Source organism: Saimiri boliviensis, chromosome 10 (genome assembly GCF_048565385.1).
Source record: "Saimiri boliviensis isolate mSaiBol1 chromosome 10, mSaiBol1.pri, whole genome shotgun sequence".
NCBI lineage: Eukaryota > Metazoa > Chordata > Mammalia > Primates > Cebidae > Saimiri > Saimiri boliviensis.
In genome coordinates this window covers 23,145,111-23,173,106 of record NC_133458.1, presented here as the reverse complement: position 1 = coordinate 23,173,106, position 27,996 = coordinate 23,145,111, and the positions used below count along the sequence as shown (strand labels likewise).

Sequence of the window (27,996 nt, the reverse complement as noted above, 5' to 3'; positions counted from 1 at the left end):
GGCTCTAAGAAATAATGGCAAAAAGACTCATTCTGTTTGGCAAAACATTTTATTCACAAAATCTCCCTTTCCTCCTTAACTCTCTGCTCAAAGAACTCTTAAGGCTGGAAGCCGATGTTTGATATTTACACAGCTCAAAATCTGAATACCCACTAATGTCTTGTAGCTGTTCTGTATGTACTCTACCGCTTTCTACTCCCTCCTACCCCATCTTTGTTCTTAAAACCTAATGGTAATACTTAATGAAGAGCTCAGACGGGATGAATAAAACCCTTGCCATCCCTCTCCACCACATAATTTGTTAGGAAATCCTACTTCTAAAATCATCCTCTTTTTTCAGAGAATGAGGCCATTCTCTGGAATGAAAGTAACTGGCAGAGAAATGACTGGCAATCACAAGTGATACACAAAGGCATTTTTATTGCGCTGGGGAAAAACTGCTACTGCTCTCTTTGGTTCACAAGAGTTTTCTATACATTTCAAGATTCAGTAAGTCAATATGCCAAAGGAATTATTACAACTTTCTTAGAAAGTATTCGTATGTCTGCTTTTCGTTTTTCACCTCTCTCTGGCTCCCTTGCAACTTGCCTCACTTGATTAAAATTGACAAATTTTGGTAGGATGGTTAACAACGTAAGTAAGTAAGGCTCAGGAGAGGTGTCTCAGTATGACACTGAGAACAGACTGACAGACAGTGATCTCCAGGCATCAGTATCCACCACTGCAAGAGCTAACTGTACCAGCTATGGAGATGTAAGGGTGGGACGGTCACCCCAGGAAGCCTACTTCAAAAACTTTTAAGAATCTTTTTTTTTTGAGATGGAGTTTTGCTCTCTTGTTACCCAGGCTAGAGTGCAATGGCGATCTCGGCTCACTGCAACCTGGGTTCAGGCAATTCTCCTGCCTCAGCCTCCTGAGTACCTGGGATTACAGGCACGCGCCACCATGCCCAGCTAATTTTTTTGTATTTTTAGTAGAGACGGGGTTTCACCATGTTGACCAGGATGGTCTCGATCTCTTGACCTCATGATCCACCCGCCTCAGCCTCCCAAAGTGCTGGGATTACAGGCATGAGCTGGGATTACAGGCACTGCGCCCGGCCCCAAGAATCTTTAATGTTCTAATAGGGAGCTCCTTGTACTTTCTTCCTGAGCATCAACTATATAAGGTGCTAACTACACAATGCTCTTCCCTCCTACCACCAGGCAATCCAGAGAGCCAAAAGTGAGGTCACAGGCTGCACGCTGAGCAACCGCTGGCGTGCGTCCTCCTAAGAGCAGTTCTTCTTTCTTTTGCTTGGAATGTTAGGAAGGTTTCCCCTTCTTTGCGTTCTTGCCAGCCAGTTGATGAAGAGTGGGAACAGGTATCAGGAACCCTCAGGTTTCCCAGAAACTTGAGGGAAGGAGAGATCTTGGCAAGTATTCATTTATTCACGTAACATAAGCCAGACACGATCCCAGGCACTGGCGATACAGAAATGAATTAAGACATGATCCCTGGCCCCTTCCATCCTTGGAATGTCTGCTAGGAGGAAGTCGCTGGAAAAAGACAATGTGCTACAAAGCCAGGGGCCCAGTCTCCCACCCCAGCTTGGTACATACTGAACACATTCAAGGTTCATGACTAGTTCTTTTACCTACAAATATTGTTTAGACACATTTTCAAATGTCACACCAACCAATTATAAGGAATGGATTTTATCTACATTGACAGTTCTTTCAACCTTAAGAGTACACTGCCACAGGTAAGATTCGACCACATTTTTCAGGAGAAAGCTATTGAGACCAAAATGCTTTGGTTATCTAATAAGAGTGGAACAACTTATGGTGCTATTTACTCCAGGCAAAGTGAAACAAAATACAACAAACATAGGATCTTGATTTCAACGTGATTCTCCTCCATGTGCATTTCCCTATCTGCTGAGGTCAATGCCAGCTGGTCCACCAGAGAACACGTCCACCAGCCCAGAGCTTAGTCATTGCTTTACAATTATTTCTGACCTAATGTTTTTTACTTCCTCTCTCTATAGGTATCTGGCACAGTTGAGTGAAGCCAGTTAATGGAAGGGTAAACATAGCAAAATAAAAAAAGTATTGTTTCCCAAATAGAGAGAGGAATGGTGGTAGCGATTCTCAGCCCCACTTTGGGCTGTAAAAGCATAAACAAACATTTCTACCTTAACCCTTCAAGTTCATCCTCATCTACAGATACAACATTCACATATTCTGCCAGATACTCTATCATAAGTGTTCTCCCTCAATATCAATGCTTATAAGAATGTATAACAAAATGCATGCTGTGCAGATATAAATACTCTGTAAAAATCCACAAAAACATCCAGAGGCCCCAAAGAATAGAGGCATAAACAGATATAAGATGATAGGTCTTTCTTAGCAGAAAACACTGCAAGTGAAGAAACTGGAGTGAAGGAAGTGGGGGAAGGAGTTCAGAAGTGAAACAGAGGAAAGGTGCTCATGAGATGACTGCAAGGTATTTATTAGAATCCTTTAAAAACATCATGTCATCTCCCCAGAAGAATAGAAGGGGTTTATTCTGGGTGGCACACATCCATTCAGCTTTCATGATCCTCCATAGCACTGACCAAATTAAGATACTGCAGCGTTTCATTGTGGTTAACTGGATGGAAAGGAGGAAACCAAGTATTTGGGTTTTGTCTAAATACTTTAGAACTTGATATCAACGTATCAAGTGCATTAATGGTTCTTTTAGTTGGACGAAAAAGAAAACAAAGAATCAAAAATAAATTACTAATAAACATGGAAAAGATAACATTTCTAATATGACAATAGTTTTGGCAAAAGATATGTAGACATTAAGCTAAGACAATTCAAATATCTACCATCTTCTGCTCCCTTGTCTGTTACACTGCCAAGCTGTTCAGCAGGCATGCGGGTGCACATACACATACACTGTTTTCTGGCTAGTGTCCTTTGCTATTGGATCTTTGCTCTAGCATAGAGTTTTGGATGCCTTAAAGACTAAACTCTTTGTAAACAAACTACATCCTTATCTCTGAAGCACAAAATTACATGGTCTTGACCCAGAGAAAGAGGAGAGACATTTACTTGACATTTCTCTTCCAGTTAGGTATGAGTCTGATCTTCTACAAAATAGTTTATTTGCCCTTTTAATAAAGGTTGAAAAAATGTCCACCCTGGATTGAAAAATCAGTTAACCAAGGGGAATATTTTTCTAAGAGCAGTTTTCAAAAGTATTAACTGCTGTCTGTTAGACATATTTCCTTATATCCAGCTGCTAGAGAGAAAAACCAGCTCCCAGGGCATTTCGGGGTTTCTGCTTCTACATGTGGTCATCTTGTATGAGTGCTCTAATCTATTCTCTGTGCGTATATAGCCTCCTATTCAAAAAACTGGCTGAGGTATTCCCGCTGAGATGAACACACATGCTCTAAAACCAGAAGCTAAAACCTAATTGACCCAAGTACCATCTGCGTACAACACATACCCAATAATGAAAACTTGTAATGTTTTCATAAACATAAAATGGGTGATACTATGTTATGTAAGGCTGTAGCCTATTAAGAGTTCAGAGACTCCAGATATGTAGCAATCAAATAGGCTCTAGGGACAGGTTCTTCTATTAAGTGATAAGAAAAGTAGCTTTTGTTGCTTTTAAGAGGTTATTTAACACTTGGATATTTCTAGCACCATCAATTCTGAGGAACTCCACATATTTCAAAGCAAGTGGCTTTTGATCCTATGAATGGGTTCACATCTAATTCAGCATCTTTCAGAAGAGCCCATGACTGGCTCTACAAAGCTGTCAATGTCCAGATCAACAAATGACTCTATAAACTGAGTGATTTAGGTGGAGAAATAATATTCGTATTTTAAGTAACAAAAACCCAAGGCAGCTTAAGTGACTTCTCCAAGCAACCTGGTGGCTCCTGGACATTTATCTTCACTGCCGTTGCTCAAATCCATCAAAGAATAGCTCTGGACAGTGGAATAAACGTAACACACCATGGAATGAGCCCAGAAGACCTGGAGAGCCACGTCTCAGTTTAAGAACACAATGTGCACACCACACACAAAAAAAGGTCTTTGTCTCCAGGCAAAAAGAGAAGTGGACAGTGAGTTCAGCTGCTTCCGGAGGAGCGCGTACTGCTATGTAAGGTCCCAGTTGATTGAAGCCACTTCTGTGCCCTTCAATCACAGACTATACAAGAGCACACGCAAGCTATGCATATTACAGCAACAGCTTTCCTCCTACTCAAGACTGTCCCATGAGAGGAAAACTGGACCTCTGAAATGATTAGCAAAGAGAGGCACGTTTCCACATAGAATAAAGCACATCCAACCATCCTCAATACTCATGGAGAATGGTAAGATACCTTGCAGGGCAAAAAGACAACTTTCAGTTGACCTGATTTACACATCACACCCACTCTATATCTTTGTCTGTGCAACCCCTGACTGGTGGTGACTCTATCAGAGTCATCAGGCAGAAGGGAATCTCCTGGTGGTGAAACTTTATCCACCCACTAGGGACCTGCCCTTCTGCCCTGTGAGTGCCTGGCCTGGCCAGCAGGGGCAGCCATGGCTCTCGTGGTGCTGAATAGGCCTAGCTGCTGCTGGGCCATCCTGCTGTCACCACCGTGATGGGCTAGGTAAAGGGCTACATGGGCTCCCAGTCCCTAACAACCTTCCTTTCTTATTAGCACTGTGCCCACTGTGAGATGTGCTACACAGCTGCCTTAATCACAGAAAGCACTGTAGAGAAGAAGCATCTGACTTTTGCATAGGAAAAAAAAAAAGCAAAATATGGGAAAGAGGAGTCCCACCAGTCTTGCTCCAGTGTTACTGGGACTTGGCTCATGGGAACATCTGCTTCCTTCCCAACCTGCTGGAGGAAGTCCAGCCCTGCTGTTACTGGTGCCTCAGTTTACTTGGCCACTCCTGGTACCTGCAGCATCTGACTGACTGCGAGGTGCTGCTGAGGAAGGGAAAGGTGACAAGAGACAAAAGGGATGAGGCCACAGGACGACAATGGCGGCTGTGGCAGAGATGCATGAGAACAGCAATAGAAGGGACGAGCTTTTCCAAGACCATGGACAATAAGCCAGTAGTTCTGGGGACGCAGAATTCAACAAACAAGAATAATACTGAATATTTTGGTAAACAAAACAGAAATAAATGTGTGGGCTGTTTAATAGTCCAGAACTGTTCATTTTTCTACTTTAGGGCTGAGGGGTTTCTATCGACTATACCCGTGTTGGTCTGTATCACCACGAGCAAGGTAAGAAGTCCCCTCCTCTCGAAGGCTTCCTGTCGCACGGCCGGGTAGCTCGGCATTAACAAAAGCGAATCAGTGGTCAGACCTTCACCGGGTCCCTCCCTCACGACGACACTGTTCTAATACTGCAGGCAGGCCTCAGTTCTGCTTGTTGTCCTTCTGAGGCTCACTTCTTGTGGTCCCTAGGTGGTTCCACACCTCTGTGTACATTAAGGTCCCAATGAAGACAAACAAGGTACCCAGCCAGTGCCACAGGGTGAAGGGGTTCCGGAAGTATAAGATGGAAAAGATGAGGCTCACAAATTTGCGTAGGGTCACGACGAGCGTGACAGTGAGGGAGGCACACTCCGTTGTGAGGATGAACACGCCCCGGATGCACACATACCTGGAGCAGTGGAGTCAAGGGAGTTTTCTGTAGACCGTACTTGGGGGATCAGTGGGAGAACCTTCTGTCATGGTCCCAACTTAACTTCTCAAGTTCTAAGAAAACATGAAGTTCTGCTATGGCAGCCCTGAGGCTCCTCCTGGGGAGAAACTGCAGAACTCCTGCCGTTCCATTTGTGGGTCCCAATTTGAAACTACCTAAAAACCCTCCTAATTCTTATGTGGGAGTCTTCCTATAGTTATAATGACAGGCACCTCCAAGGTAATGACAGAGGGTGACTGGGAGTGGTAGTAAGAGTGATCCCATTCACCTTTATTTATCTTGCCTCCAGCCCTTCTATCCCCTCCTCCAGAAAGGAACTCTATGACAAACATAGGAGCAGGAGCTGACTTCAGAGGAATGAGGTCAATCTTGATTCGTTTCACTATTTCAAAGACAACAGTATTTTTATAATGAATGTAAGGTCATTCAGAGTAACCATTTAAAAGAACAAAAGCATGATTACTTTGAAATTTTTTTTTTTGGAGACAGGGTCTTGTTCTGTTGCCCAGGCTGGAGTATAGTAGAGTGATCAAGCTCACTGCAGCCTTGATCTCCTGGGCCTGAACGATTCTCCCATCTCAGCCTCCTAAGTAGCTGGTAATTTGAAATTTCTTTCAGGACTTTGTGGCAGCTTGTTATAACTGGAAATATCTAAGGACACCCAAAAAAATCCCAGGAGAAATCACAGATGATTCATGCTATACAGTAACTTCTTGTTTGCTTGTTTTGAGACAGAGTCTCATTCTGTCATCCAGGCTGGACTGCAATGGGACGATTTCGGCTCACTGCAACCTCCGCCTCCCGGGTTCCAGCAATTCTCCTGCCTCAGCCTCTGGAGTAACTGGGAGTCAGGCACTCATCATCATGCCTGGCTAATTTTTATATTTTTGTAGAGATGGGGTTTCACTAGGTTGGCCACACTGGTCTCAAACTCCTGACCTCAGGTGATTCGCCCACCTCGACCTTCCCAAGTGCTGGGAGTACAGGCCTGAGCCACTGTGCCGCCACTACCAATCAACAGACTGCACTTCCACTCAGAGCACTTCCTCCCACTGCCCTATGCCTTACTGACCTACTGCACCACTAACAGATCTTCTGCCCTCTATGACGAGTTCCCTGAATGGGCTTCTTTGTCTCCAGCTTACTGCAGAATAAATCCAGTGAAAATCAGATTTATTTTAACACACCGTTAGAAGAAAAGAATGACCATTCCTACGCCAAAAGAACCTGAAGATGACACAAAGGTGACGGCGGAGTCCAAAGGATACTGAGTGATGACGTTCATGAGGAGGTAGAACCACATGATGGGCAGGGTCACTCCGATGACTGGAACTTCATATAACTCTGCAGAGATTACGAGAGGATATAGCCGTATCACTTTTTCACAGCTGAATTTTTCATATTTTTAACAGGGTAATACAGACAGAACCTAATAAGAACAGCAACACTGTTTTCCTTGCAAACGGAATTGGACCACATATCACTTTCCTTGCCTTGACTCCAGTCTACATCAGCCATCGAAGTCATTACAATGGTTTCTTAAAACAAATAATTGTTTTAATTTGTAAGTAAATGCTTTACTATTTGCCTGAATAGTGCCTCACTTTACAAAGAAAAACTGTGAAGCACAGAAAAGTTAAAAATGATACGGCCTTAACAGGCAATCGACACAAGTGGAAAGACAGCTAGTAAACTACATACTGTTTGGAAATATGTTCGATCATACTAGTAATTACAGAATTCTGAAGCAAATAAGACTGTACCATTGCATAGCTACTAAATTAGCAAATTCAAAATTTATTTATTTATCTTCTTGAGACAGAGTGTCACTCTGTCATCCAGGCTGGAGTGCAGTGGCGTGATTTCAGCTCACTGCAACCTTTGCCTCACAGGTTCAAGTGATTCTTGTGCCTCAGTCTCCCAAGTAGCTGGGACTACAGGCACGTGCTGCCACACCTGGCTAAATTTTGTGCTTTTAGTACAGGCAGGGTTTTGCCATGTTGGCCAGGCTGGTCTTGAACTCCTGACTTCAAGTAATCTGCCTGCCTCAGCCTCCCAAAGTGCTGGGATTATAGGCACTTTGGGAGGCTGCTAGCTACAGCCACCATGCCCAGCCAATTCAAAATGTATAAATAATATCTTACTCTGGTAAGGTAGAATGGAACTGGCAACCATAGGTTGGTGGTAGTGTAACTTGGTGTCACTCCTTAAAAAATCAGTTTCATAATCCTTATTGTGGGTACATAAAAAGCATTCCTACCCATCATTCAGAATTAATCCTAGATAATTCAAATGAAGAAAAAGGTTCTACATTCATTAAAGTACTATACATAATAAAGAATAACTCTGAATCAAAATCAATCAAATGCCCAATGGCAGTGCAATGGCTATATAAACAAAGAAAGTTTCATTAGAGGAGACATTGTACGTTTGATAAAAACAAAAATCATGGAGATTATATTGCCACATAAAAAAACTTGGAAAAAAAGTAAAAAACAAATATAAAATTATATCCACACAAGGATTACAGCAATGTTAGAATCTGTATAAACAGACATGGTCTAGAAGAAAACCAATAAAAATAAAATTAGCAGATGTCTAGGTTGATGGAACTAGACATCCGTGAATAACTTTAGATATATTCTTATGTTAGTTTCAGGCCAGGAGTAGCGGCTCATGCCTGTAATCTTAGCACTTTGGGAGGCCAAGGCAGGAGGATCCCTTGGGCCCAGGAATTTGAGACCAGCTTGGGCAGTAGTCTTATCTCTATTACAGTACACATATGGCTGGGCACGGTGGCTCATGTCTGTAATCCCAGCACTTTGGGAGGCCGAGGCAGGTAGATGACAAGGTAAAGATATCGAGATCATCCTGGCCAACATGGTGAAACCCTGTCTCTACTAAAAATACAAAAATTAGCTGGGCCACGCGCCTGTAGTCCCTGCTACTCGGGAGGCTGAGGCAGAAGTTGCGGGAGGCAGAGGTTGCGGTGAGCCAGGATCATGCCACTGCACTCCAGCCTGGTGACAGAGCGAGACTCCATGTCAAAAAAAAAAAAAAAAAACCACACACACACACACACACACACACACACACACACAAAACAAAACAAACAGAAACCAAAAACCACAAACTCTCTCTCTCTCTCTCTTTTATGTTAGCTTTATATAATAACACCTGCACAGTAAATTTGTGGGAGAAAATAAGATGAAAGATAATAAGGACATAGGAATCCTCAAAGGGTCAGTTTTTTTGCATTGCTAAATTATTTTCAGGTTTTGAATTATACAGCATAATTTAAGAAGTTCTGATACAGTGATGCTGAGATCTGGTAAGAAAATAAACATTAATTTTCTTTCGCCAAAAAATGTCATTCATACACACACACACACACACACACACACACACACACACACACATACACAGAAAGACTAATTTTTGAAACTTGGTTCTGGATCACTGGGCAATGCCAATAATCTGGTATTCTATTGTCTTTGATATACTTAGAGGTATACCAAAAAGATAACAAATGTGATTACTAACTTCAGGGAAACACTGTATCTCTGAAGGAAAAATACAATAAATATCGCTTAAAATATTTTGATGAATATTTAGCTCTCTTGAAAAATTCACAAATCCCAGATACTTAATCTCAAGAAAAGCAAGAGAAGGAAAATGTGTCTTTAACTTGGAAATGACTCTGAAGAAGGCATATTCTGTAAAACACTTTATCATAAACACCTAGCTCTGTGACTTTTAGAAGCAGCATTCTAATAGCTAAATCAACTGCACGGAATTTGACATTTTTATTTTAACAGCCCTTTGCTATGTGGGGCTTCTCAGAGATCTTAAAAATGGTGGCGTTAATATGAGGAAATGATTATTTGAGTAATTCAGAGCCTCACAAACTTTCTTACACACTACCTTCATCACATTTTTGGGGAGTGGGGCAAACGGGAGAGGTAACACTATAAATGCAGAGAATAGTCGTAACTTCACCACTCATGCTCAATGGCAAACAAATGTTTACTGAGCACCTACCGCCATTCTACAAAATGTACTTAAGCATTTGAGATGTGTGCAACATAAAGCCTTGATTCTAAAAATGTTTACTTGTTCCTTGTGTGTTCGATTTGTCTATATAATACTCTTTTCGTAGATAATCAGCTCATATAAGTGATTCCTTTCAGGTTAACCGACAATCTATAGCTAACTTATTAACTTGCCACTTAAAAAAGTAATAGCTAACTTATATTAGATGCCTGAAACTAATTTTGCTTATTCATCTGCTGCCTATCTCATCTGTAAGCAGGAGAAAAACCCTTGTCATCATTGAGCGCCCCTCTCGCTCTGCTCCACGGCAGCTTGGGCTGGATCTGTGAGCAACTCTGTCTTTCATGGCAGAGAAGGATAAACAGCAGTTGAGAGAGCTGGATGGCTGCCTAACTTCGCAGGGCTCCAGTCTCTGCAGTGTGCTAAAGAGTATTTATTTGCATCCTCAAAACATCAAACATTTCACATTAAAATGCCAACACCCAAATTCCAAAGCAAAACAGAAACTCAAAGATATTATTTTACTTCATTTGTAAATAATTGAGAAACCCCTGTAAAAGCTTTTGCTGCTGCAATGACTGGAAAGTGGAATGGAGACATTTTCAAAAGGAACACATGATTTGAATAAGATCATGAAAAAGGCTGTGGTCAAGTCAAGAGTGAAACTGAGACTCTGCCTCAGAAACTGTCAGGTAATTCTACTGTCTCACCCCAAACTCACCAGACTTATTGAATAGAACTGCATGGTCATAAATATCAGAGGCCAAGAAGACGAAACCTGGAAGTGGAAGGGCGTGCTATGGAAAGAAACAGGTCACATAAATTTCAGTGCCAAAACATTACAGAATAACTAGAGTAGCTTTACCATGATTAAAAGTTGTACATGTTGTTTGACAATCAATACAAATAAATGCCAGTTAGACTTAAGTTAAATGTATACAGTGCTCCTTGACCACTTCACATCGTATGGCAGGTTATCAACTCTCAAATTATGGTTCTTGCCCTTATAGGGTCTGAGGGCCATCACAGACAAAGCAAACAATGAACCCAGCATCCTTTCCCTAACAATGGGGAATGGAGACATTTAAGCACATAGTCATTCTGCACAAAAGAATTTGCTAAATGTGTAGACACAATTTAATTCACTCTGATTGATAGTGATCATCTCATGTAGTGAAATGTGGCTCAGAACCCACAAGAGCATCCCATCAAAACTGCTTTAGTCTGTGGGTCTGAAAGCCAACTACCAATAATGTACCTTAACTACATCAGAAGAATGGTATAGTTCACTTGAAGTAACATTTCACAACTTAGGAATTTTCATGTTCAAGAAATTGCTTACGTTATAAAACAAAGCCTCCTTGGAGTGTTTCCCAAATCGTTTGTAGAGAGTCTCTTGGAATATACCCATTCTTGCTGACATCAGGAGAGCAAAAGTCAGTGCCCCAATACCTAGAAAACAAACATCAGCTTACAAGATACCTGCATTTGTTCATTTCCAGATGTTTTTCTTGAAGAACACTGTTTAATGTCTTGTAAATATTACAAACTAATTGTAGAACATGTACAAAATTGTAAAAAGAAATAAAAATACATTATTACCAACTAGTCCTTTACAGCTTTCTACATATCCTCATGTATTCACTTATGTAAATTTTTTTACACTAGGACAGGATCGGATGGCATATGGAATTTTACATCTTGCTTTCTTCAGGAGCTTTTGCCTGGACTTTTCCTTCAAATCAGTCATTAAATTTTTTCAAAAGAATGCTTTTAATGATGAACATATGGACGTACCATACTTAAATGCCTTATGAGAATGGTTATTTCCAATTATTTCATTATTAAAATCAGTGTACATCCTTGTATACAAATCTTTAAACAAATGTTGATATGCTTTAGGATAAACTCTCATAAGTGCAATTACTGACTCAAAGGCTGTGGACATTTAAAAAAAAATACAATACCCATAAACGCTGTGTCCATTTATACCCAAACTATTTTTATCATATAAAAATAGTTGTCTTACTGTACCCTCAGCAGCAATGAGATAACCATTTATCATCTTGCTGATATGATAGGCCAAGATAAAAAGGTATTACATTTGGGTTTCAATTTGCATTTCTTTGATTACTAGACTAGTGAGGCTGAACCTAAAATTGCTGGGCACTACTATTTCCCCCATGGACTATATGTACATATACTTTGCAAATTTTTCTCATTGGGTATTTTTCTAATAGCTCATAAGGAGCTTTCTAGGTTACAAACAGCAACCTAAAGAGAAAGTTTCAAAACCAAAAAGCAAGGAGAACACAGTTCTTTTCATCGCTATTTCTCTTCCACTTGGTCAGTTTCAATCTGTTATTGTTATCACTGAAAGCTCCTGGAACGAGTCTCACCTCCATATCAAACAACATGAGAACAAAGCTCTATAGGAGTTGCCTATTTAATTCCACAAAGAGATCCTCATATTTTAAAAAATTCCCCAAGAGATTCTGATGATCAGTCAGGTTTGGGAACACTGCCATGTGGAGCAGCTAACCTCTGAAGAAAATAAGGCTTTGGAAATGAGTCCCTTGGAAATTTAAAGACTCAGTTGCTCTAACATGCCCTGCAGAAGCTTCAACTCGGCAGACAGATTGTGATGAGACGGATGATGTTCAAAGAGTGTGATGGGCAAGTAGACACACACTTGTCTTTCTACACCAGTGGCAGCCAAGGAAAACATGGATCCATGCTGTAGAACACACCGCCACGAATGCGGGCATTTTCTTTTTCTCATTTCTTGAATAAGGTTCGGAGATATATGATCCCAGGTGCCTCTTTTCCATGGCATAATTTGTTTAGCTGAAGGTTCTTGCCAAGGAACGTGTCTCTTAGGAGAAAACTCAGCAAACACAACTACAGAGGCAATTAGCTTTATTATAATTATTGTACTTGCCTAGTAACCACCACACAAATGCCTGGAATCCATCATTCTCACTCAAGCTGGACTGGGAAGTCTAGGAAATAAGAAAATAAACTAGGTACAGAGAGCAGAACTACATGCAAGGCGCCGACATACAAGGGAAACGTTTATGTTACCCATTTCCCTCCATTCTTCTCTTTCAGAATCTTTGTATTACGTAAGAATTTGAATTTTATTAATTGCCTGGTAACTGGGCCTCAATAGCAAGTTGTGAAATAAAATGATTCGTGAGCTTCTTACCACCTGCTTTGCTGACATAAAAGTGCAAATAAATATCCCCACAGACACCAGGGCGATGGAGGTATATTTGAATATACTGTATCTGCAAAAAAAATAAGAAAAACACCTTAGGAAACCACAGATATGAATTTCCAAGTGATATTTACAGTCAGATAGTACATGAAAATACAAATCACTAAAATATGACAGACAAGATTACTTTCCAGCAGAGTCCACAGAAATATGTATATGAATGAATCAGGATACTGACTGGTTTCTAACCAACACTTTTCCTTGGTATTGTTCAGTCTGTTTCTAACATTTTCTTGACCAATCAATTACTTCATCAGGAAACAAAAACAGAAACAGACCAGGAGTGATAGTTGCATTCTGCTCTCAAGCGTCCAAACGAAAGCCTGACCCAGTCCTTACTAGGATCTATTTTGCTTTTCCTGTCTTTAGGAGGCCCACAGCTGTGTCCTAAGACACACTATGCAAGTGGAAGAACAGGCTATCGAGTGCAAGTAGCAGGATTCAATACTCAGAAAATAATCCAGTTATCCACTCTCTGCAGGAGGCTTATTTTTTTTAAATCTCTGAATGATTTAATGTTGTTTTAAAATGTTGGCATAGTTGGATAAGGGGAAGGACATTCAGTTTATAGAACTATGAGCAGTAATAACAGTAGCATTTCACATTAACTAGTATCATTAGCACCCTCTCAGATTCTTGGTGATCAAGCAAAAGGCCTCAGGCAAGAATTAAAAGAAATTAAACTAAGAAGATGAACCATCCAAGGTTTTCTACTCAAATACATAACATTGTTCTGGTCACAGTATCTCAAAGAAGGCCTGTAGAACTAGGTAATAAGCAGAGAAAGGAACTAAAAGGGCCACGAGGACCGTCCTAGAGAGGGGTCGGGGAGGAAGCAGGTGCGAGCAAAGGTACAGTAAAAAATAATGCACCTCTTCAGTCTGGAAGGATCATGCTGAAGAGGTTTACAACTCAAGCCAAGAAAAAAAAATACTGAAAGGCATGGGTAAAGTGAATATAGATTTGAATTTCAAATCCTGGAATGAGGAGCACACTATGAACTTGAGGGGCTTCTACCCAAGATAAAAGGAGATACGAAGTTACTAATTCACTCTACTGGAAAGTTATGGAAATTACTGCTCTATGGGAAAGAGATACGTACAGAAAAAGAGTCAAAAGGCTTCAACAGATGCAAGGCAACAGACTCCAAACAAGTTCTTAAGGGCAACAGATGCTTGAGAAAGACCCCTAACATTTTCTTTAGTATCCTTGTTATGAGACAGAATCAAAGGTTGGGAAAGACCACAGGCCTGTCTTAAGGTGAATTCTACACTACAAGAGGTATGGTGATCACTTCAAATGTAATAAACCTGACCATCACATATATATATGTTTAAATGCAGAGAACCAAGAAGAAAGAAATCAACTACTGTAGTACTTTTCGGGGAACTCAGAAGCCTCAGGAGATAAAGGGTCCCTGATACTGAGCCTAATGGGACAGGACAATTGTTCTTTTTGTGACACAGTCCTTAACACTTAATAACTCTAGGTTCTTGCATTCTGAATTGACAGCTACTTTCCAAGCTTGTATAGAGAGCTTGGGGCTGGATAATGAATACATTGAAAAGTTGCCATCAACTTGTATAATTTGGTCTTAAAAGTGAACTTTCCCTGAGAAATTTCCCTAACAACACTATGTGTTGTCTCTCGCTGGCATCCTTCCTCCTTAGGAGTGAGGGGTGAGGCTCAGAATGAAGGTGAGAGACAAATACATTGAAAAACCATCCCAGGTACTTCTGGTATTTCCTGCCCCTATCCCAAAGATAGCCATTGGTGACAGTCACAAAGAACAGCCCTGAATCTTTCGTTCCATTTTCTTGGCTACTGGGCCTTTGTTAGGAATTTCCTTTTTAATATGTACAACCATTCCTTAGTTTGTTATGTTGTACTGAAAAGCGTCTTCTAGGGCAGCAGCATCCCATGGAATTTCTGGAGTATTAGAAATGTTCCACTCCTGGGCACTCCAACGTGGTCACCGCCAGCCACGTGTGTCTAGTGAGCATTGAAAATGTGACTAGGAATTTGAGACCAGCCTGGACACCATGGCAAAACCAATCTCTACCAAAACCACAAAACAACTAGCTAGGCATGGTGGTGCACACCTGAGGTCCCAGCTACTTGGGAGGCTGAGGTGGGAGGATCACTCAAACCTGGGAGGTGGAGGCTGGAGTGAGTCAAGATTGTGCCACTATACTCCAGCCTGGATGACAGAGTGAGACCTCGTCTCCAAAAAAATTAAAAAGAAGAAAAAAAATGTGACTAATGAAACTGAGGCACTAAATATTTAATTTTCTTTAATTTTGACAATGTAAATGTAAATGTAATCAGTCGCATGTGGCTAGTGGTGATCATAGTGCACAGTGAAGTGCTCTATCATCTCTGTCAGCTGGTGTCACAGGTTAGTATGACACTAAAATTGAATGATGCCAGGAGCTACTCAGTTCTACACAGTGACACCACAGGTGGGGCCTCTTACCTGGTCAGCTGCTTCAGGACATTGCATATTAGGCCTTACTGGTACAGAAAGAACTAAGAAAAGAGGAAGATGGCCAGGAACAAACTTATCACTATTTTGGGACAAGGAATCCAGATGACTAGCTTATAAACAGGGGCTCAGGATATCATTTCCATACACAAAATATAAAAGTATCTTGTTTACCTTTTCTTCAAAATGATAATCCCTAGAATCATGTTGGCAATTAGAGAACCCTGCAAAAGGACACAACAGTAACAGAGAGGTTTAGTGCACAAGGGAAAAAAAACAACACAATTTGAGATGAACAGGAACATGGGCAAGGGGTAAAACATGGAATGAAGGAGGTTAGGATGAATAATTAGTAGGATTTAGTTGTTCTTATGATGGCAAAAGTATAAACCATAAAAATCTATTATGATGGCCGGGCATGGTGGCTCATGCTCATAATCCCAGCACTCTGGGAGCCTGAGGCCAGAGGACCACCTGAGGTCAGGAGTTTGAGACCAGCCTGGCCAACATGGTGAAATTCTGTCTCTACTGAAAAATACAAAAATTAGCTGCATGTGGTGGTGGGCGCCTGTAATCCCAGCTACTCCAGAGGCTGAGGTAGGAGAATTGCTTGAACCCAGGAGGCAGAGGTTGCAGTGAGCCGAGATAGAACCGTTGTACTCCAGCCTGGGCAACAGAGCAAGACTCTGAAAAAAAAAAACAAAAAACAAAAAACAAAAAAAAAAACACACACAAAAACTATCATGTTAAAAAATAAAACCTTCTAAAAATGACAATGAGAATAAAAAGGATCAATTCTCAATACAGTCCTTATCAGTCCTCCTTATAGGCATGTCTTGCATCCCATGAATACTGTATTTTTGTATTTGGTTGAAAAAAAGTCACATATATGTGGACCCATGTGGTTCAAACCCATGTTGTTCAAGAAACAACTGTAACTGGTCAGTCCTAACGCTAGGGTCAGCAGAAATAAATGTTATCATAGACTTATTTTTGTCAAAATTTCCATCTACTTAACTTATAAGAGCTTTTGAAAGCTTCTCCGAATTACCCACACCCCCAACCAGTTTTAATGGAAAAAGTCATGCAAGAATCTCTCTATTCTCTAAAAAGGTGACAATCAATCAACAGGTATTTATTGAAAGTCTACTATGTTTTCAATGCTTCGAAGGTTATCTTAATTATTATAATTAGCTTTGGAAAGTCCCTTCAGGAACAGTACAATCTCACAAAAATCTCAGGCCACGTGGAAATGCTATCATCAAAATTATCAGCCTTTTGTGTCTGGACTGCTTTGGGAGAAATCCTACCTTCATCAAGAATTTCCCCTCTATTATCTCAAGTCTCTGCTTAAAAAAAAAAATCAGAAAAGACAAGTATCTCTTTCATGTTCTAGAAGTCAATGTAATTTTATGGAAGAAAGAAACAAAGAGTAAGTGATAAGAAATAAGTTAAATAACATTAATAGCATGTTTAAATATAAAATTAAAGAGATGGGGGAAAATGAAGGTAAAATCTGTTTCCTAGGACAAATTTAATTTTCTTTTAATTAATCACTCATCAGACCTCAGATAAATAAAAGTATACTGTCCACTTTGAGATTTCTTTTTGCTTTTTTTTTTTTTTTGAGACGGAGTTTCACTCTTGTTAACCAATGGCCCAATCTTGGCTCACCGCAACCTCTGCCTCCTGGGTTCAAGCAATTCTCCCACCTCAGCCTCCCGAGCTGGGACTACAAGCATGCGCCACCATGCCCAGCTAATTTTTTTTTTTTTGTATTTTTAGTAGAGATGGGGTTTCATCATGTTGACCAGGATGGTCTCGATCTCTTGACCTCGTAATCCACCCGCCTCAGTCTCCCAAAGTGCTGGGATTATAGGTGTGAGCCACCGCGCCCGGCCTCTTTTTGCTTTTCTTCTCAGATGAAAGCCATCCTTGCTCATTCACTCACAAACCTATTCTTCTACCCAAGACCACTTACCACCTTTCTAGTTCTGCCATATATTCAATCTACCAACTTTACACTTTTCAGAGGTGCATACACACGTGATCCCACAGCACTTACGGATCTAAATATCATATGCAGGGGCATGGCAATGTTGAGATTCAGGGCATAGTTGTTCACCACGCTCACGGTGAAGAACATGGTTACCATTATGGCATAGTACCTGAAATGCAGACAGAACCGCACGTCAAACAGAATCTAGGATTTCAAGAAAATCAAGTATAGGAAATACATGTTTTTGGCTACAAAGGCATTTTGCGTATTTCCTCTGTGTTATAGGATTGCATTACTATTATGTGAAGTCAACTACTTAGCAGATATCAAAATACTTCATAAAGCCAGACTAACATGGGAAAGCCTGAGTTATAAAATACATTTAAAGAAACACTATTTAACATTTTTCAAGTAGACATAGCAACTTAAAACAACAATTATCTTTGTAGATAATTTTCATTTACCTGTGAAGAACTTGAAAATGACTGATTCTCTCAAATATTTCCTCCATTCACTTATTTGTACTGTTAATTTTTGCTGTTTCTAAAGAAAATATTTGCTACGTTAAGAATTACTTTCAGCCTAGCAGCTGCTAAAATTTTCCCTCATTCTGAACTAGTGGCCTCCAAATTAATGAGGACATGATTTGACTTGTATAGATTTTTATTTAAAATCGGGGTCTCTGTTTTTTGGAAGTTTATAGGTTTTAAGATAATAACAGAAACAAAAACTTAAAAAAAAATCCAGTAACCCTAATAAAGGGATAAACACAAATGAATATTTATGAACAGATGAATTAAAAAATTTTATATTTGCATGTCATCACTGTGATCCAAAAAATATATAGATGCCTTCTACCTATATCAGGCCTTCTACATATGAAATTGCCATTTTTAATAGATCAAAAAGATCTGAATGTCAGAAATTTCATATGACTCAACTTATTATATTCAGTAAGAGAAAAAACGGTTATTTAAAATAAATGGCTACAGAATGCAGGGAAAAGGCAAATAAGTGACTCCATATTCTTCAGGAAATGTTGATCTTTGAGATTCCCAACCATTTTCCACCTTTGCACATCTGAAGGATATGACGCCACTGAGTCCTGAGTGATCTTCCCTGAAGGAACCTGTTCTGCGTTGCTGGTTAGGTATGGAGCCACACCCCAAACAGGCAGGCAAGCCAAGGCTAAATTAATACGGTCTGGAAAGTTTGATGACCTTGACAATGAACGCACAAGCAAAATGACCAGCAACAGCTTCTTCAGAGCTTCTAAATAATACACTATCGACGACTTTACAAGGTTTCTTGCCAAATTTTCTTAGTTCTTAGTTCTATCTGGAAGAGGTACCATTTAGAGTTTGTCAAGGTCTTTAAGGATAATTAACTGTTCTACATTGCTTGCCTAGAAATTGTTGATGGGGATGAATGACCTGAGCAAAATTTTGATTATGGTTTCACCTACAGAAAATAAAATGGCCACCCCATATAGGACATGCATGGGAATGTGGCTGTTAGGGCAACGTCACAGAGAGCCTCAGAGGGCAGGCTGGGGAGTTTGGACGTCATTCAGATGTGGTAACCACAGAGTGGGGTGACGTGACAAAATGATATTAAGTGAAATGGACAGATGAAGAGGCGTGTGGCAGGGAGGTCAGCCAGCTACAATGCTATTATAAAAGATATGGTGACAGGGTATATATACCTCCTGGTCTATGCTAGTGGTAGAAAGGGAATGGGAAGAGATAGTGGGAAGAGGTGGGAAAGGGCCAGAGGAGTCAAGAAATGCCAGGGCTCTTATTGCGATGTAAATGCTGGCCTTTAGAGGCAGAAAGTTTTATGCAGATGCTAAAGCCAATGCAAAGCAAAAATTATCTAGGATATTTAGCATCACACTGGGACATTTAAAAGTATAATATTACTAAAATTCAGCCAGATTTTCTATAGCATGCTACATGGGAATCTGCAAAAGAAAACCAACAAAGATGGGCCTTCACCTTCATACTTGGATATATTCGTACCAGAATGTCGCTCTCAAAGGGAGTGACACTGTCCTACTAAATACGCACAATTGGATGAATTACACTTTTATCTCAAGTCATTCTCAGTAAGAAGGCTGAGTTTTCAATACATTGTTTATCACAAGAACTACCCTGTTTTCTATTTGGCCCCATGAGTACATTTATGCAAATTTGGACTAATGGACTGCAGGTCTGGCATCCACAAATTCTGACTTCGTTTGCCATTCGTTTTCTTTTAATTGAAGTGAAATTCACATAAAACAAAATTAACCAGTTTAAAGTGAACAACTCAGTGGCATTTAGTATATTCACAAAAGTTATATTACTACCTCTATTTATTTCCAGAAGCCATTCGTTTTTAAAAAAAAACAAGGATACTTCTCTTTTAGAATGTTTGCTAACTTTACCAACACAGAAAGCAGCACAAAATGTGTGGTCACACTAGGCCTTCTGACTAATCCTATACTAAATAAGCACACGCGTGCACACACACACACACACACACACACACACACACACCCCTCCATCACAGTTACTTTAAATCTTGTGGCAGAAATTATATTTTGGAAGTAGGCACCTGGGAGTTCCACAACATCTTAAATTCAGAAAATGACTTATTATTCTACTGATATCTTTGAAATAAAAATCTATAAAAGAATGTCTCATACTCCTTTTATACCACCTCTTTACTTTCTTAAAAAATCCAAAAGCTAAAAGAGACTCTAGTGTGCCATACCTTATAGGGATAGCAGGTGGCTTCCTTCCCAAATCAGCTTCAAAGAGGAAACCTTCCACAGCAATAAATAAAAACTGTGCAAATGTCACAATGTTCCCACATCCTGGATGCTTCCTGTACAGGGAATAACAAAAAGGGAGGGGGAAGCAAAAATGGAGATAACACTGAAATGCATTCCAATTATAGGGCCAGAATAACAGGGTGGATGGATTGCGATTACTCACTGTCCTTCTTTATCTCGATGTTCATAGCCTTTGTATCATATACATTTAGCACTGATCTCACAGAGAAGGTCAAGCTTTCTTATTTCACTCCTCCCTGCGTGTACCAGGCCATGAGTGAGAATTATTGTGATATACTGGTGCCTAGAACAATGATACAGCTTTCCTAGTAAACTGTAGGAAATTGGTCATGTGTTCTTACTGGGATCTTTGCTTCACCAAAAAGGTCTTTAATCAGGATCCTAGTCAGCTTAGGTAGCAAAGCCCAGGGACAGAAATACGCTCAGATCTCCTGGAATGTTCATATATCCCTACTGACCGGGAATCACCAAGACTGCTGTCAAACGAAAAGGGGACCCAGTGCTGATGATAGGGACATTACTTTAAATGGTGCCCAGAACAGGACAAAAATTGGTTCCTGGGATGGGGGGAATCTTACTCTTTTTATAATAATAAAATACAAATATCGAAACACTACCTGAACCAGTACATACTGTATCTATGTGGGGGTGGTGGGGAATTAAGAAAATAATGTCTAAAAACTATTCTGGAGGAAGCGATAATGAACAAAAGGCTGAAAAACACTGCTGTAGTCTATTCTCCGCAACCCTTAACCTAGTGTTTTGACTATATTAGGCACTCAAAAAATGTTTGTGGAATTCAATAGATCCTCTTTAGTGATCTATGAAATGGTTGGGGAAGATTCCCCACATTCCATAGTGACTGTTAAGAACAAATTTACAAAGTTAAAAACTTCCTCCTGACATTCATCTTGAGGCTCTCTGAAAATCAGTCATTTAAAATGCTCAGGTTTTCCTGAGCTTGTCTTCCATTCAGTTCTGCTCCATCACTGGAAGAAGAACAGAGTGAGCAGTTATCTTTGCTCTTCTGAAGCTTCCAGCTTTCCTATCATAGCAATATTCACCAGCCTTCGTACTCTGTATTTTCATCTCGACCAAAGGCATTTACCTAAAGCTGGTGAGGAGAGGAATGTAATTGTATTATTAAGTATTAATATAATGCTACTTGTGAGAAATGACTCCATCCTCCATTGGTGGTATTATTATTATTATATAGCAATCCCAAGACATACAAGTCCTTAAATATACCCATCAGGCACAAAAATAAGACAACTAAGGCATGAGCCATTCTTCTACCGAGCTAGGCTTACTAACTGAAGCAGAAGTCTTGCTACTCTTTAAGCTCTGCTGCCTATGAAGATTTCCTTGAAAACTACTGCTTTCTATGCAATTCAACAAGTTCTCTTTTAGCACTTCTTACGTTCAAAGGACAAGGCAAAATGTTGCAGGAATCCATATATAATCATGTAAGACATTTACCTCATTCAAGGAGCTAATTAAAACCATTAGCCTAAATATGCGCAACAGAAGGATCTTTAACTCTAGATGGTTCCGGGCTTTGCAACTCTGGCCAGCCTGCTCTGCTCTTTAAAAATGGCCATGGCTCACGCCCCTAATCCCAGCACTTTGGGGAGCCGAGGTGGGTGCATCACCTGAGGTCAGGAGTTCGAGACTAGCCTAGCCAACATGGTGAAACCCATCTCTACTAAAAATACAAAAATTAGCCGGGTGTGGTGATGCATGCCTATAATCCCAGCTACTGGGAAGGCTGAGGCAGGAGAATCACTTGAACCTGGGAGGTGGAGGTTGCAGTGGGCTGAGATCGTGCCACTGCTCTCCAGCCTGGGTGACAAAGTGATTGAGACTCTGTCTCAAACAACAAACCAACCAACCAACCAATTTGTCCAAAGAGGCTCACTCTCCCACTTTTAGTCTGATTAGCCTGACCCTGGAATCTGTACTTTTAAAAGCTTTCCACTTGATTGTCACATGCAGCCAGGTTGGAGAAATACCGGTCAAAGTGCAAGGAAAGGGCTGAGAGTGTGTGTGTGAGTGCGAGTGCCACTGTGGATGTGAAGTACAGGTGGTTCTCAGGTGCTGACACAAGGTTGAGAACCACTATGGTCCATTGTGCTTAAAAGTATACACTGACGGGCTGGGCGCAGTGGCTCACGCCTGTAATCCCAGCACTTTGGGAGGCCGAGGCAGGTGGATCAAAAGGTCAAGAGATCGAGACTGTCCTGGTCAACATAGTGAAACCCCGTCTCTACTAAAAATACAAAAAATTAGCTGGGCATGGTGGCGCGTGCCTGTAATCCCAGCTACTCGGGAGGCTGAGGCAGGAGAATTGTCAGAACCCAGGAGGCGGAGGTTGTGGTGAGCTGAGATCGCGCCATTGCACTCCAGCCTGGGTAACAAGAGCGAAACTCCGTCTCAAAAAAAAAAAAAAGTATACACTGACATGCAAGATGCTGCTCTGTCACTTACTATGTGACAGTAGAAGTGAATTAATTTACCTACGTCAAGTTCCCATTTTATCTTTAAAATAGGAACCATATTAGTGCCCATCCGTTTGATTTATTGTACAATAAGTGAGCCATCCCTGAAAAGCACTTAATGCATGCCTGCCACAGAGTGAAAAAGGTAAATATGATGATCACGATTTAGGATCTTGCATATTAAAAGGCCTTCAACCTTTAAAAGGTCTTTACCCTTTCATCAAGTTGACTAATTTTCTCATCTTTAAAATGGAACTGACTTCATTGTTGTGGTGAGTATTCAATGAGAAAATATACATAAGTGCCAAGCAGAAGACTTAATCAAAAAAAGGCTTAAAAGTTTCCTTCTATGTTCTCTTTAACAAACTTAGGCCAAGTAAATTAAAGAACAATTATCAAGACCCAATGATGTGTAGAGTTCGATGGCAGCTTCCAGGGAGCCCCCAACTTGAATGGGATCGGACCCCTGCCCAAGAAGATGGTAATAAGAGGGAGCCAGACATGAAGAAGGAGGCAGTCAGGAGCCAGTGCCATAGCAGGGTGAGGGGACTGACCAGGTCCCATTATCTTTGTGCTCTCACTTTCGGGTCAGTGACCCACCTTCATTTAAGCAAGAGAATGAATGTGAGGGTTCCAACGTGATCTAGAATCTTATAATTTCTAAGAAAGATAAAAAGAGATTTAAAAAATGATTCACTTTACATAGGCATTCGCTATAGGATTTTTTTAGAAAGATATCTTAGTATTTTAAAATTTGATCTTTACGTTATGAAGGTAGGTATTGATATTTCATTCCATTTCATCCCATTGCTAAAGACACTGAGGGTCTCATGGCACTGTGTTAGGTGAGTCTCCCAGGGATTATCCGCAAATAAATGGCATTTGGAGTTACCCTTAGCATTGTTATTGTTACAGTTCAGTGGGGTTTGGTATGGGTTTTTAGTTGTGCAATAATTACCACTATCTAATGTTAGGGCACTCCCAAGAGATATTCCCTACCCATTTTGAGTCACTTTCCACTTCTTCCTTCTCCCAGGTCAGCAACAACCCTCATCTACTTTTTGTTTCTATTTTCATAGAATTAAAAAAATCTCCCTAGTGTACTTGAATAATTCAATTTTTGAAAACCCAACTTATGAAGCCTTTGTGAAACACACTGTTGGCTAACTACCAACGGAATTATTTATTTTAACTTGAATAATTCATTCTAAAACTTCAGATTAAAAACTGGGATCCCTTAATCTCTTATTTTCTTAAGCCCTATGGCTCAGGAATTGTAATCACTGGCTGCAAACAGTTTCTCTTACTTTAAATTCTCTTGGCAAAAATTCAAATTTTTATTTAAAAAAGAATGCAACTTTGAAGAGAATGAATTGGGCAGATAGTTTACTTTTGCTGAATTTAGGAAACTTGAATGAAAAATAAAATGGGGAAAAAAAGGTTTCAGATTGTTTTCCTGATGTAAGACATGCAATATCTTGCCTAGTTAACTAGCTGATGTGTGTATATTTTGTTTCCAAGGTAGAATGCAAGGTCCCTAAGGAGGAATATCAAGGCAATCATCCATTACCATCTATCTGCTCTGTCCACTGCATTGTGTTTTATTATTGGTCCCAATTATAGGTATAAAAATCACAAAGGAAAGACTAAATTTGTTTTCCAATTTGGGGAAAATGGTTAAAAATGTCCTCTTCTGAGGGACAGCAGAGGGTGGGGAGTTGGGGAGGGATAACATGGGGAGAAACGCCAGATAAAGGTGACGGGGAGGAAGGCAGCAAACCACATTGCCATGTATGTACCTATGCAACTATCTTGCATGTTCTTCACACGTACACCAAAACCTAAAATGCAATAAAAAATATATATATATACATATACATATATATATACATAAATATATATATATATATATATATATAATTTTAAAATGTCCTCTTCTTCCTGCAAGTCACTTAGCATTTATATTTAGTGTTACACTTGCTACTTATTAGGGCACCTAATAGCTCCAAGGCAGCCAATATAAAAAGCACAGTTTCTGTGCTATAAAAATTTATGGGCCTTCCACTGTGATGTCCCAAGATAAAGTCACAAATTCCAAGGCCATATCTACAAAGAACCTTAAGGCCATCTGGTTCAACTAGCTCTTACTTTATTGATCTGTAACACAAGAAGTGGAGACTTGTCTAAGCAAGTTAGGAACGGGCTCTATTCAGTCAGGGGTACCCCTGATTATTCAAATAAATGTACCTCCTCACCGCTTTATGAAAACCCATTGTTTTATGCAAAAAATACAAATTTACAAAAAAAAATGAGTGATGATTTATTTACAAATTATTCAAAATATTTTAAATAGACTCTCCTATAATGCAGGAAAATATTTTGTAAAATTAGTTTGTCCACGACTTTGCAGGAACAGCTCATAAAAGAAATATACCTGTATTGAAACCAAGTTGTTGGAGAGAACAGCAAGCCCTACAGGTGTGCTTTAGGCTTTACATGTGTATCTCATTTAATCCTTCAGAACTCTGTAAAGCTGCTAGAACCATCATCACCATTACCCTCTTTGACAGTTGAGTCAGACTCAGGGAGATCAAGTAAATCAGTCAAGGGCTCACAAACTAGTAAAGAAGGGATTCAGTTGCTTGCATATTCTCATATCATACAGCCTTTGGCAAGATTTAATTTAATGGCATAGTCAACACAAATATTACACCATTATTCTCTTTCATTTCCATGGCTGGCCTGATGATATCACTTTTTTATATTTTCAGATCAATTGTTGCCAAAGTGGCCTTCCTTTAAAAGTGTATCAGCAGCCAGGCACAGAGGCTTACACTTGTAATCCCAGTACTTTGGGCGGCTGAGGCGGGTGGATCACGAGGTCAGGAGTTTGAGACCAGCCTGACCAACATGGGTGAGCCAAGATCGTACCACTGCACTCCAGCCTGGGCAACAAGAGCAAAACTCAACCTCCAAGAAAAAAAAAAAATGTCTGTCAGTTGAATAATTTTTTTTTCACTTTTATATCCCTCACTACCTACTCCTAAGTCAAATAACAGATCTTTATCAACACTTGCTGCATAACACAACTTCAAGCTGTGTAACAGCAAAACTTAACCCAACAGAGTTTACCTGAAGTAAACTGGTTGCTTTGGGATAATTTAATCAATGGAATCAAATACAATAAACTTCTAGTAGGCACCATATGAAGAACTAGATGACCAAAATCTATGAGCTGCTCCAGTTCAAAACTGGCAGAGAGGTTGAAAAAGGTATTGGACTAGGGAGTTGAGACGTCCTGGGTCCTATTTCTTACTCTGCCACTGACAAGTAATGAAAGGTCATCTAACTTCTTTGGACCGTTTCCACTTCAGTAAAACAGTTTATAATTCGTGACCTATCTTCTGCACAGGATCGCTCGGATGATCAACAGAGACACAAGTTGAGTATCTCTCATCTGAAAATCTGAACTCTAAAATGCTCTAAAAACTCTGAAACTTTCTGAGCACTGATATGATGCCACAAGTAAAAAATTCCACACCTGACACCTTTGCTTTCTGATAGTTCAATGTATACAAACTTTAATTCATGTACAAATTGTTACAAATATTGTATACAACTACCTTCAAGCTCGAGTTACGTGTATAAGGTGTATATGAAACACAAATGAATTCGTGTTTAGATTTGGGTACCATCCCCAAAATATCTCATTATGTACACGCAAATATTCCCAAATCCAAAAAAAAAAAAAAAAAAAAAAAAACCTATAAAATACAAAACACTTCTGTTCTTAAGCATTTCAAATGAAGGATACTCAACTTGTATAGACCCAGAAACACGATCTAGCTAACACTAGATATTGTTTTACCAAAAGGAAAAGGAGGCCCAGAGCGGCTTAGTAACTTGAAAGGCTAGCCAGTGGATGACAGAACCAAGAGTGAAATTCACAACACTCGGCTTTTTAGTCCTGGAGCCTTTTCCACGCCACCTGTTGTCTCTTCCGTAATAGCTTCTATCCACTGAACTTTGCACATTCAAAGCGACCTCAAAGAGCCCTCTCGGGTCACTTGGACTGATGTTCTACATAAATATCTGTTCTACCGCATCATTTATGTTTGTTTGGGCAAAATACTCATAACCATCTCCAAGACCAATAAAGCAAATGCTTTGCAGGATGCCGTAATAAAAATAAAACTTTCTTTGCAGCATGTACAAAGTCAGACTGCTTTCTAAGTCAAAAAAACTTTGCTCAAGTCCAGCCTGTGCCATTTAACAGGATCGAAAAAAGAGCTGGAGTTGGATTGGAAGGAAGAGAGTGGTTTGATAAAGGAATCTTGGTTCTGACACTAGCTCTCTGCCGACCTTGGGCTGGTCATGTGAAAAACTCTTCAGGTTTCAGTTCCCCGCGAATGTGGAAAAGGGGTGACGACGGCTACACCCTGAGTGTTCCCCTCTCAGGGATGCTTTGAAACTGTCGGGCAGGACTGCGGCCGGTGCGCAATTCTGGGAAGCAGCGGACTCAACGGGGTCCCAGGCTGCCCAGACAGGACGGATTGTTGGGGGGCTCAGGCCGTCCCGCCCCGAGCTCCGTGGGCGGCGGGGTGGGACGGGGCGTGGGCGCGTCCCCCGGGCACCCCTCCTCCGACCCGCAGCTTCCTCCGACCCGCCCCGGGAGAGCGGGTGCGGCCCGAGCTGGTCACTCACCGGGCCAGGAGCTCGAGGAAGATGACGTTACTGCAGCAGCCTGCGAACACCAGGCCCACTGCCAAGGCCGGGCGCATGGCCGGTGCAGGGCTTGGGGAGCGAGCGCGCAGAGGAAGCGCCCGCCTATAACGCTACCCCAGGAAGCCGGCCTCTTGCCTCGCCGCAGCGCAGCACATCACACCGTCCCGAAGAGCCGCTCTCACCGGGGGCCGCCGAGGTCTCCCCTTCCCCCGCGGCCAACACCGACGTAGCCACCAAGGAGCTGTAGTTCGCAGTCAGCCTCGGTCCCATTCATCCGAGGGGGCGTCCGAGCAAGGGCCAGACTACATGTCCCAGGATGCCATGCGCCTTTACGACTGGCTGCGTCGTTCCCGCTTCCGCCAGGCAGCTCCGCCAGAGAGGACAGAGGGGCGAGGTGCCCGGCATGCCTCGCG

The 27,996-nt window shown here is 40.8% G+C and overlaps 1 protein-coding gene across 1 annotated transcript; it reads right to left on the bottom strand.

The window, feature by feature from the left end:
* Positions 1-30: 30 nt before the first annotated feature.
* SLC35B4 (solute carrier family 35 member B4) lies at positions 31-27,880 on the bottom strand. The gene is made up of 10 exons (XM_003920981.4): positions 27,563-27,880; positions 20,279-20,392; positions 17,588-17,690; positions 15,697-15,746; positions 12,966-13,047; positions 12,699-12,759; positions 11,100-11,209; positions 10,479-10,554; positions 6,973-7,048; positions 31-5,662 (listed from the first exon to the last, which is right to left on the bottom strand). The coding sequence occupies exons 1-10, from the start codon at positions 27,637-27,639 to the stop codon at positions 5,416-5,418; spliced, it is 996 nt and encodes a 331-aa protein (XP_003921030.1). The 5' UTR covers positions 27,640-27,880; the 3' UTR covers positions 31-5,415.
* Between the last annotated feature and the right edge of the window lie 116 nt (positions 27,881-27,996).